The 12,069-nt window shown below is 36.5% G+C and overlaps 1 protein-coding gene across 4 annotated transcripts in view; it reads left to right on the forward strand.

Moving 5' to 3' along the window:
• LOC103402005 (BEACH domain-containing protein B) overlaps positions 1-12,069 on the forward strand; it is a 31,521-nt gene that overhangs the window by 14,366 nt on the left and 5,086 nt on the right. For all 4 annotated transcript variants that reach the window (XM_008340743.4, XM_070813285.1, XM_070813286.1 and 1 more), the window contains 18 exons: positions 50-365; positions 497-926; positions 1,074-1,410; positions 1,573-1,761; positions 3,083-3,344; positions 3,503-3,694; positions 3,773-3,991; positions 4,092-4,268; positions 4,904-5,019; positions 6,914-7,378; positions 7,530-7,743; positions 8,267-8,488; positions 8,646-9,113; positions 9,184-9,513; positions 9,597-10,049; positions 10,142-10,188; positions 10,281-10,374; positions 11,722-11,928. In XM_008340743.4, the coding sequence (XP_008338965.3) occupies positions 50-365; positions 497-926; positions 1,074-1,410; positions 1,573-1,761; positions 3,083-3,344; positions 3,503-3,694; positions 3,773-3,991; positions 4,092-4,268; positions 4,904-5,019; positions 6,914-7,378; positions 7,530-7,743; positions 8,267-8,488; positions 8,646-9,113; positions 9,184-9,513; positions 9,597-10,049; positions 10,142-10,188; positions 10,281-10,374; positions 11,722-11,928 (4,738 nt within the window). The remainder of the gene's footprint in view (positions 1-49; positions 366-496; positions 927-1,073; positions 1,411-1,572; positions 1,762-3,082; positions 3,345-3,502; positions 3,695-3,772; positions 3,992-4,091; positions 4,269-4,903; positions 5,020-6,913; positions 7,379-7,529; positions 7,744-8,266; positions 8,489-8,645; positions 9,114-9,183; positions 9,514-9,596; positions 10,050-10,141; positions 10,189-10,280; positions 10,375-11,721; positions 11,929-12,069) is intronic.

Below are 12,069 nucleotides of genomic sequence, written 5' to 3' on the forward strand. Positions count from 1 at the left end.
TTGTCTAGTTACAAATATTATCCCTTACTTTCATACTTTTGTGTTTCAGATATGCCAAAGTTAATGAATTATTAACAAGTTGTAGAATTGGCGCAAAATTTGATATACGCCTGCATGACGACGATTTGGCTCTGGAATCTGTAAAAGATTCACATCCTTTCCTCGGTCAGATTGGTCCTGTTTATGTATTTAATGATACCATTTCTTCTGAGCAAGTTCAGGGCATATATTCTCTTGGACCAAGCTACATGTATTCGTTTCTTGACAGTGAAGCCGCCTCATCTAAGGATAACCCAGTGCTTAATGGGATCCTTGATGCCAAAGATGGTCTTGCATCAAAAATTCTTTTTGGACTTAATGCACAGGTTCTCTCTTATAGTCTTATTAGAAAACTAGTTCTGTATAATCTTTCGTGTCTGTTTATGAAGTAACCCTAATCCATTAGTTATCCTATAAGGAAAAAGGAGTACTCTAAGCAGTTGGTCTCTTCTTTCAGGCATGTGATGGCAGGAAACTCTTTAATGTTTCACCAATGCTGGACCATGTATCAGATAAGAACTCATTTGAAGCAACTGTGATGGTTGGCACGCAGCAATGCTCCAGACGATTATTGCAACAGATAATTTACTGTGTTGGAGGTGTATCAGTGTTTTTTCCTCTTATTGCCCAGTCTGAAAAATATGAAAGTGAAGAAAGTGGGAAATTGGAGCATACATTGCCTATTATCACGAGAGAACGGGTGACTGCTGAAGTTATTGAGCTCATAGCTTCTGTTCTGGATGAGAACTTAGCTAATCAACAACAGATGCATCTTCTCTCTGGATTCTCAATACTAGGGTTCTTGTTGCAATCAGTTCCTCCTCAGCAGCTTAATTTGGAAACACTTTCAGCCTTAAAACATCTATTTTATGTCGTTGCAAACTGCGGTATATATCATTAACTGTTTCTCAATTCTCATATAACTGGCTAATACTTATATCTGTAGTTTTTTTTTATCCCATGTAAATTGTGCAGAAGTTTCTGAATCATTCATTTGCCCAGATTTATTTATTTTCTCCTTTTTTTACCTTTAGGCTTGGCGGAGCTGCTTACTAAAGAGGCTATATCTAGCATATTTCTTAACCCTCTCATCTGGTTGTATACGGCTTATAAGGTGCAGCGTGAGTTATACATGTTTCTCATCCAGCAGTTTGATAATGACCCAAGGTTACTTAAAAGCCTTTGCCGGCTCCCCCGTGTTATAGATATAATACGCCAATTTTATTGGGATAATCCAAAATCTCGATTTTCTGTTGGAAACACGCCTCTTCTTCATCCCATCACAAAACAAGTTCTTGGGGAGAGACCCAGTAATGATGAGATACGAAAAATTCGTCTTGTTTTGTTGAGCCTTGGTGAAATGAGCCTCAGGTATGGCTCTTCACTTCATTAGAAGGATTTTGTTGTTTCGAAACATATAGCTATGATTATGTTTTTTCCTTTCCAACAAGCAAATTTAACGTAACAGACTATCATGTCTTGTTCATTTAATGTTTTAAGTGAAATCTTAAAAATGTCCTGGGTAATATGCAGGCAGAAAATTGCAGCCGCAGATATAAGAGCTTTAATAGCTTTTTTCGAAACAAGTCAGGATTCAACCTGTATTGAGGATGTTTTACATATGCTTGTTCGAGCGCTTTCTCAAAAACCACTGCTTGCAGCTTTCCTGGAGCAGGTCAACCTGATCGGTGGTTGTCACATGTTTGTTAATCTTCTTCAGAGGTATGCATTGAATATTATGAATTCAATGATGTATAAATTAAATCTTCACACTAGAATATGTGGGTAAGACCTTATTTTCAAGTGTTCTCTTACTCTCTGTTTGGACGAGGGACTTTCAAAGTAACAAGGAACTTTAGACTGAATTATCAAAAATGCACTAGAACACTACCAATGAACTACCCAAGCACTACAAAGCTAGTATTAAAACATTACAAATGAACTACGAAGGCACTAAACAAAGGACTTTCAAATGACACCTTTCAAGGAATCATTTGAAAGTTCTTAATTGTAATGCATCTGGTCGTTTTCAAGTCTGTCTATCTAGTTTTTGTAGAACACTGCTTACAAATTTAGCCTAAGTTCCATGGAACTTTAAAGTCCATCCAAATGCACCATAAGAACTCAATTATTACTTAAAAAGGCAATTATTTTTACTGTTAAAGTAGTCTGGTACTTAAACTAAATTGGCTCAAAAGATTAGTGATGACTTTAAGGATTTAGAGGATTGGCAACAATACTGATAAAGCTTTATGTGTATATATATATATATATTGTTTTTTCTGTATGTTACGGTGAATAGCTATATAATTACTGGTCTGTCTAGAGAGTAATAGGGAAAACTAGGATTGATCTAGTGAATTGCACCACCCTTCCATAATTGGCATTTTCTTTCATAGAAAAGAGAAATCTTTAAAGTCTTGAAATGAATACAATGTTGAGAACAAGTAGTCCACCTGAAAGCACAAATTTGAAGCTAACCACCAGAGATGGAACATTTTAGATTCTGACCGTATCACAACACAATGCAGTGAACTACCGTAGAGCTGGCTTCTAGTAAACTAATTTAGCAGAAAAAGGATAGAGCTGTTCTGAAAATACAGATACCCAAAAGAAGGCCGAAATCTGATTTTATCGCAAAGTACCTCCACACCCTCCATAACTTCAATGCTTCTCCAATTTCTCTCCACCCAAAGAACCCCTCCTAACACCAAATACCACATGCTTATTGCTCAACAAAGAGTGACGATGTTGCTTCCAGATATAATTGCTCGATTGCAAAAATATATATATCTAAATATGTTTCTCAATGATTAATGGTGAGTTTTTGCCCAAATTACTTATTGGTTTCTCCTCGAATAAGTCTACTCTTATATGATTGTAAATTACTATAAGTAACTGAGGCGGAAAAATCTTTTTCTTTTCTAGACCATTGTTTCAGAATACAGTCACTTATATGTCGTTAAAAGTAAAGATCGATAAGAAACACAACCTATGCTGTTATATTTTGTCTTCTGATTTTGTTTTTCATTTTTTGCCATAGGGAATATGAACCTATTAGATTGCTCAGCTTGCAACTCCTTGGGAGACTTTTGGTTGGTCTTCCATCTGAGAAGAAGGGAGCAAGATTTTTTAATCTTGCAGTTGGAAGATCTCGGTTTCTTTCAGATGGCCAAAAAAAAATTAGTATGAAGATGCAACCAATTTTCTCAGCCATGTCTGATAGGTTATTCAGGTTTCCACAAACAGATAACTTGTGTGCTTCGTTGTTTGATGCTCTTCTTGGTGGTGCTAGCCCCAAACAGGTACTTGAAACACAGTTTTAGAAAATTAGGAAGCAAAAAATAAAAAATTTGCAGTTCATCCTGTCATTGTAGCTGTGCAATTATTGTTGCATTCTTGTTTTGATTTTTCAAACAGGATACTGGGCAAACTTACTTGAGAATTGATTTCGGATTTACAGGTGTTACAGAAACACCACCAGGTTGAAAGGCAGAGAAACAAAGCAAATAGCACTCATTTTCTCCTTCCGCAAATTTTGGTTCTTATTTTCAGATTCCTGTCTGGCTGTGAGGATGCAGGTTCAAGACTGAAAATTGTCAGAGACTTACTTGATCTTCTTGATTCTGATCCTTCAAATGTTGAAGCTTTTATGGTATTTAGCGCTACATGTGTTTTATAGTGCACTTTCTCTTATTTTATTAAATTCTCCTAACTGAAATGTTTTGAATAGGAATTTGGCTGGAATGCCTGGTTAACAGCTTGTGTAAAGCTTGGTGTATTCAAAAACTACAAGGTTAATCCCCAAGACCAAGATGACAATGAGAAAAATGAGCAAGATATGGTGAGGAATCTGTTTGGTGTTGTTCTTTGTTACTATGTACATTCTGTCAAAGGTGGGTGGCAGCAGTTAGAAGATACAGTGACTTTCCTACTAATGCAGTGTGAACATGTATGTTAAAATCCACTGTGTTATTCTACATCTCTTATTAATTATAGACTATATGATCTCAAGTTTTTTTAAAATTTTTTTTTTTTACTATTTCTGGCAGGGGGGCATTTCATTTCGATACTTGCTTCGAGATATATATAAGGATTTGATCAGTAAACTTGTGGAATTGTCTTCTGAAGAGAATGTCTTCATCTCGCAACCATGCCGGGACAACACGTTATACCTTCTAAGACTGGTCGATGAGATGCTTATCTCTGAAATAGACCAAAAACTTCCGGTAATCAGCTTACTTGGAATTGAGATCATAATATCCTAGCTACTTCCATGCTCAACCACACCACCCAAGCTTAAATAGAAATAAAAAAGAAAAATGGATACAATAATTTATCATTTTACAAAAGTACATAAACAGATCTGCATTGTATTCGGTTTGCTAAATCAACTGCTTCAATTAGTGGATACTCCATGATTATGTGACACTCCAATTGCATTTCTCTAACTTCAGTCTTCCTATTCTGATTTATGAAGATGCTCTCCATCTTTCCTCGGCTGTGGATAGATGACTTGAAATTCAAAATATGACCAGTTCTTCTTATCTCTTGACAATCACATCACAGTTCTAAACTTTCACATCACATGCTCACTTATTTCACCAGTTTTCTGTTATGTCTACTAAACCAATAATTCCGATGGGTTTGTCGGACAAACTCTGGTGACAGTCAGCCAATGCAGTTGATGGTTCCAATTTTCTTTCAGTAATGAATTGTTAACCCTCTGCTTCTATATGCACACACAAAAGCATTGCTTAATTGGTTTTCAATGCTATGAAATGGCTTGTAATTATCTGTTTATTTCATTTTAGTTGCCGAGGTGAGACTATCAATTAAAAATTAAAATTTGACTTTCTTGTAGTTTCCGGCTAGTAACTCTGACTTTTCCCTGGATTCGCTGGAGCTAGAACGCCATAAAGATTATGGCTCTGCCTTATATGAAGTGCTAGAAGGAGAAATTGATAGCCAAACATCCAGGTACTAGCTTCTGGAGTTGCAACTTTTATTTCTGAAACTGATGTCCATTATGATGTCAGTCGCTAATGCTGTCTGTGTGGATTTAACCTATCTAGATGAATCTGCTTAAATTTAATTTTGCCAGATGAATAGTGTTAATGTTGTCATAATAGTTGTATGTAGTTATGCCAGTCTGCACTGGAGGGAGTCTAGTACTGAGGGCATTCTGGGATGGTGCTCTGTCTGTCAGTTTAGGTTTTCTATTTGGGTTTAGATGTTTCTGCTGCTGTTTTAGGTGTTACATGGCCTACTTGTAGAATTCTCTAGAGGTAAATAGAATATTGTGACCCTAAACCCTTAGGGCCTGTTTGGTTTCCTTCTTGGATTCTATTTCATGTTAAAAAATGATGAATGTGGGTAAATTACTTAATACTCATTCATTTCAAAAACAAAAAATTGGATCCAAGAGGGATACCGAACAACCCCTTAGGTTTTCTGTTTGGGTTTTTATGTTTCTGCTGGTGTTTTAGGTGTTTCATGGCGTACTTGTAGATTTCCCTACTGGTAAAGAGAATAACGTGATCTATTATTCTTCTCTCTAAGGAGGATTAAATGGTACATAGTTGATTACAAGGAAAGAAAAGAAAGGCTAGCAGTCAACTCCTATGAAAAAAGCCTATAACTATGCTAATCGGCCAATTTTGTACAATTAAACATATAAATGTAAACACTACTTGTCCATGCTTCTTGTAATTCCTTCTGTGTTCACCAAATAGAACTTGTGTTTCTTATCAAAATAAAAAATAGTTTGTATGCAGTTATGCTACACCACTACTTAGGTAATCTGATGATCTGTCTATTAACCATTTTTTATTGAAGAGAGATGCATTTTATTCAATGTGACAGGATGTGAGCTTACAAATTACATTAAGACTGCCAAACTCATCTCTGACTGGCTTTTCGCTCTATTCAGTTTAAGACAGCATAAAAAGATGAAGGAAAAAAAAAAAATTCACATCCCTATACTCAATCGAAACACCATAACACCCAAATAGAACTCTATCCCACAATTCCTCTACCTCATGTCCTTATGTTTTTGTTTGTCCTCGTACAGATGACCCATATTATACTGTATCCTCATATAATAAATCTGGGGAGCTGATTTTTGCATACCCTTTTTAGCCTCTCACACACCTCTTTATTTCTGGCCATTATATTGAATAAATCAAATAGAAACAATAGAAAAGATTAAAGAGGGGTGTGTGGAAGGAGAAAAAGCGTGTATTTATCATTTTCCTATATATGTACTTAGATTTGAAAAAGCGGAGACACTTTATAAAATTTTATTAGACTCCGAAACAAGGGTTTAATTTTCTCCATGCTTTTTAAATTAATAAGCCAGGAAAATACTTGTGCATTATTTTGTTTGGATATTTTTAACTCTAGGCGAATAGATTGCGTATAATTCCCTGGCCATACATGAGTAGTTAGATTCAGAAGCATGATTTAATTCTGTTCTTGACTTGATGCATTGTTCATCTGCACAAGATATTTGTGAGTCTCCTCAAAAGGGCAACTTGCCCAAATCTCCAATCACTGGGAGAGGACAAAGATTCACAAAACTGTGGTGGTTAAACTCTGATGTTTGTGGTCTATGTTGGCTACATCAAAGGAAGAATTCTCTTAGTTTATGAAATTCTTCGGCGATAACTCTTGGTTGGATTTAGCAGCCTAGGAGGTTTCTCGTTTCAATTTTGAAGTTCTTGTGCAGTTTCCTTTGTTTATTTGTATTTTCTTTTGGACCAAGACTGTGTTGGATTCGAGGACTTCTACCATTGTCACTATCATTCCTTTTCACGATGTGTTATGATTTATGATGAATACAATTCATGGTCTGATTGAGTTATTTTTTTAGGATCCCTGGTAGTTACAAGCAGCCAATCAGTAATGCAGATGACATAGTAAATGACCAGTGGTGGAATCTGTATGACAATTTGTGGATTATCATAAGTGAGATGAATGGTAAGGGACCAAGCAAGACGTCCCCCAAGCCATCACCATCTGCAGGTCCATCTTTGGGCCAAAGAGCACGTGGCTTAGTAGAATCTCTGAATATTCCTGCTGCGGAGGTAGCTGCAGTTGTTGTATCAGGAGGGATAGGCAGTGCTCTAGGTGGCAAACCTAACAAAAATGTTGATAAGGCAATGCTCTTGCGAGGGGAAAGGTGCCCAAGAATTATTTTTAGACTTGTCATCCTATATCTATGCAGATCTTCTCTGGAAAGATCATCGCGTTGCGTCCAACAGGTCATTTCGCTTTTGCCATGTCTCTTGGCAGCTGATGATGAGCAAAGCAAAAGCAGATTGCAACTGTTCATTTGGTAACCACTTTTCGCCTTTGAGGTTTCTAACCAAGTTCACTGATAATAAGAAAAAACAATTTGTTCAAAATTTTTTTTTGGGGTGGGGGGGAACTGTGGTTTCTTTGTTTATAGTGTTATTCACAAAAATTTAACTTAACATTGTGGCCAGGGCTTTGCTTGTGGTTAGGTCGCAGTTTGGAATGTTGGATGATGGTGCTCGTTTTCATGTGATATCACACTTGATTCGAGAAACTGTCAACTTTGGCAAATCAATGCTGGCTACTAGCATGATGGGGAGAGAGGACTCCTTGGACTCGGGAAACAGTGTAAAAGAAACAGGATCTATTCAGAATTTAATTCAGAGGGATCGAGTGCTAGCAGCAGTGCGTCTTGCAAGTTATTTTAGCGATGTTATATATATTATCTTCTGTCCCCACACTCACACTAATTTAAATGTTATAGTTCTGATATACAGCGTTAATGTATAAAATATGGTCAAGTTATGCTGAAACGTCGCTCATAAATTAGGTGTCCATGTGGTGCCATGCACGATTGACCTAGACCTAGGGCTGAACGTGCCCATGCCTGTTTCATGTTTTTCAACGGGCCCCCTATGGTTTTCCTTTCATAGAACACAAATTTATAAAATGAATCCTAGTTACAGAGGTAGTATTAACTAGTAAGGTTAGATATATTTTAATTGTTCTACTTGACAGATAAAGAAATGAGAATAAAACGTGATATTACCAAAATAAATAAGTAAAATGCGGAATAACTGTACCATTTGTAATTAAACATGGTTTATTATTTAATTTGAGGTATAAGATAAAATAAAATAATAAGAGGCAAAATATTTGTTGTAATCCTATGTCATCTACTGTTTTACTGTTTAGTTTTATTTTTCAGGTAGGTGATGAGGCAAAATATACAAAGTCATTAGATACAGATCGTCAAAGGCAGTTGTGTGAGCTCCAACTTAGGATGGATGAAAATTCCTCTTCAGAATCTAATACCAGGAAAGCTTTTGAAGATGAGATACAGAGTAGCTTGGCCTCCATTCTTGCTTTAGATGACAGCAGAAGAGCTGCATTCCAGCTCGCTCATGAGGAGGAGCAACAAAATGTTGCTGTATGTGGCCCATTCTTTTCTGTTATTGAACATATCTTTTCAAAATGAATAATAAACAAGGAACATGCAATTTCTTTTGTTCATTATTACTGTTGTTTTCTTTTCCGACTTGTGATGCATATTATGAGTGCTTGTCATTACTAACATAATTTTTCAGGAAAAATGGATACACATGTTTCGTGCTTTGATTGATGAGAGAGGTCCATGGTCTGCTAATCCTTTTCCAAATAGTGCTGTGAGGCATTGGAAACTTGACAAGATAGAAGATGCTTGGCGACGTAGGCAAAAGCTGAGACAGAATTATCATTTTGATGAAAAGCTGTGTCATCCTTCATCATCTGTGCCCAGCAATGACATTGCACCTCCTGTTAATGAAAGTAAATGTGGTTTTGTGGGGCACATTCCTGAGCAAATGAAGCGGTTTTTGCTGAAGGGGGTATGGAAGATAACTGATGATGGGAGCTCAGAATCCAATGAAATTGATAATGAACTTGGAGGGCAGAAACCCACCCTCCCTAAAGATACTTCAGACAGCCAGTGCTCGGAATTATCCAAAGACAGCGGTGATTGGATGCAGGAAAGAAAAGATTCTTCATCCTCTTCACTTGAGACAGAAACTAGTGAGGTATGAGGGAGAGATGAATTTGTGCTATAAAAATGAAATTAAACTTCTAACGTCGGGATTTCTGTTTCAGGTTCTTACGTCGGTTCCTTGTGTGCTTGTAACCCCAAAAAGAAAATTAGGTGGACATTTGGCAGTGATGAAAGATGTTTTGCATTTCTTTGGTGAATTTTTGGTTGAAGGTAGTGGAGGATCATCTGTTTTCAGAAATTTCCATGCTTCAAGTAATCATGATTTGACCAAACCTGATCAAAAGCAAAAGTCTCTGAAACAGCCTCTATATCTTGGTTTGGATGCTGAGAAGGGAGCCACAGTTGATAAATTTGATGCAACGAATGAAAATGTTCTTAATAGAAAACAGTTAAAAAATATGAAGCGCCACAGGAGATGGAATATTGGCAAGGTTGGAGAAATTTGCATTTAGCTTTTGCTTTTATTATCTCTTGCGTATCGTAGTCATCTTTATTTCTTTATTCTTGATCACAGATAAAAGCTGTCTGTTGGACTCGTTATTTGCTTCGATATTCTGCAATAGAGATTTTCTTCAGTGATTCATCTGCACCAGTGTTTTTGAATTTTGCATCCCTGAAGGATGCAAAAGATACTGGAACCTTGATAGTTGCTACCCGAAATGAATATTTGTTTCCAAAAGGAAGTAGTCGGGACAAAAATGGAGCTATTTCATTTGTTGATAGACGTGTAGCACTGGAGATGGCAGAAACTGCTCGAGAGAGCTGGAGGAGGAGGGATATGACAAATTTTGAATATCTAATGATTCTCAATACACTGGCTGGAAGATCATATAATGATTTGACCCAATACCCTGTTTTTCCTTGGGTCTTGGCTGATTACTCCTCTGAGGTTCTTGATTTTAACAAGTCTTCCACTTTTCGGGATCTTTCAAAACCAGTTGGAGCACTTGATATAAAGCGATTTGAGGTTGGTTTGTATGTTATAAGTTATTTGACAAACATAATCAATTCACATATTTGTGCATCTGTCTTTAACAAAAGTTATGCTTCCCCATACAGGTATTTGAAGATAGGTATCGTAGCTTCACTGATCCTGATATACCTAGGTAATTTCCAAAGCCAGGTCAAGACTAAATGATTTTTTAGGTCCCAAGTGCTCTTTCTTTCGTTGTCTCACTTGTATTTTTAACATTTGCAGTTTTTACTATGGGTCTCATTACTCAAGCATGGGGATTGTGCTTTATTACCTTCTGAGATTAGAGCCATTTACTTCTCTCCATCGAAATTTACAGGTACTCTTATGGACAGTATCACATACCTTAAGTATCTTATGATATGTTATTTGTCTTGTTTTCAACTAAAATAAAGTGATTCCTATAGAGCCTATATCTTTTGTGAACAATTTCATCTTCTGACATAATTGTTCTAATAAAATATAGACTACACACTACATAAACTGCCCCACTACCCTACTTTACATTACCCAACAAACCACATCACTGTATTGCTTTCATGGTTATTTTATCCTTCCATCACCATTTTCCTTTTTCATTTTCTGTTTTCATCTTTTGGATATCAAATGGGTTTCACATGCATGAAGCGCGATAGTTTATCTATAAGTGGAGGGTTATTCTCATTTAAAAATTTCAAAGTATGAGTTTCTGCCTAATCTTGGAATTCATATCTCATTACTTCTAATTTTATATCTTTCTTGAGTGTGATCTGTGATGTGTGCGTAGCAGTGTTTTCAAAACTAGTTTTGATACTGGCCTAGGCGGTTTTTTTGGGCGAGGCTATAAAATAAACCTCTGCCCAGCCAGACTAGGCAGCATAAGGTTGGTGCAAGGTTTTAAAACCTTCTCAGCCTCAATTCGCTATGTACAGGGATCCAGTGGTGAGGAGTTCCTTCGAACGGCACAAAATTTCGCCATCTCAGATGGCCGGAAATGGAAGTTATAGACGGGTCGGGTCGGAACTCAGGCAAACCCGACCCGCTTAGACTATAAAGTATTATAATAATCTTAGGTACCATGAGGCTATCGCCTCATGCCTCGAGACTACCCATGAAACGCCTTGGGCCCTTACACCTCGCCTTTTAAAACATTGGTGCTAGTAAGTTTTTCAGGTGTCAGCTTTTTTTATTAATATTTCTTAGAGGATTCGTTTTGATGTGAGATTTTACCGAAGATATAGAGGTTCTGATGAAGAATATCATCACGAGACACCACAATTGGACATAGGACTATAATTTTCAACACATTATATAGGGTTTTCAAAAACCACGGGCTAATTTAGCTAGTTTTGCTAGATGGTGGAATTTTTATCCACTATTTTGTAATTCATGTTATTGTTTTAATAAATTGTTATCATTTCTTCTCAAAAAAAAAAAAAATCACTGTTTATTAGAAATTTTTATTCTAGTCAGTATTTTCTGAAAATCTAGCTTTATGAATTTTTTTTAATCTTATTTCCTATTTCTATATTTAAGGTTATAGAGTTGGTGCTTAAGTGTAGTATCTTTTTTTTTTTTTTTTTTTTTTTTTTGTGGAGCTAATGTTATCTCGTATCATTTGTCTACTTTCTTACTGTACTGAATCCTGTTTAATGGTCCATGAATTTTACCTGTTTCTTTTTATCAGGGTGGTAAATTTGACCATGCTGACCGTCTCTTTCAAAGCATTGAGGGAACATATCAGAACTGCCTTACTAATACAAGTGATGTGAAGGAGTTAATACCGGAGTTCTTTTACATGCCAGAGTTTCTTGTCAATTCAAATGCTTATCATTTTGGTGTGAAGCAAGATGGTGAACCTATTGCAGATGTTTGTCTCCCACCCTGGGCCAAGGTATGTAATATCTTCTTCTTAATGAATCCATAAACCCACCTAATCCTTTCAAATGCGTACCATTTCCCACCTCTTGGCATGTGGCTAGGAAAAATGGTTTTCTTAATGCCACATAGATAAGTTTACTAAATTACCCTTCCA

Source organism: Malus domestica, chromosome 15 (genome assembly GCF_042453785.1).
Source record: "Malus domestica chromosome 15, GDT2T_hap1".
NCBI lineage: Eukaryota > Viridiplantae > Streptophyta > Magnoliopsida > Rosales > Rosaceae > Malus > Malus domestica.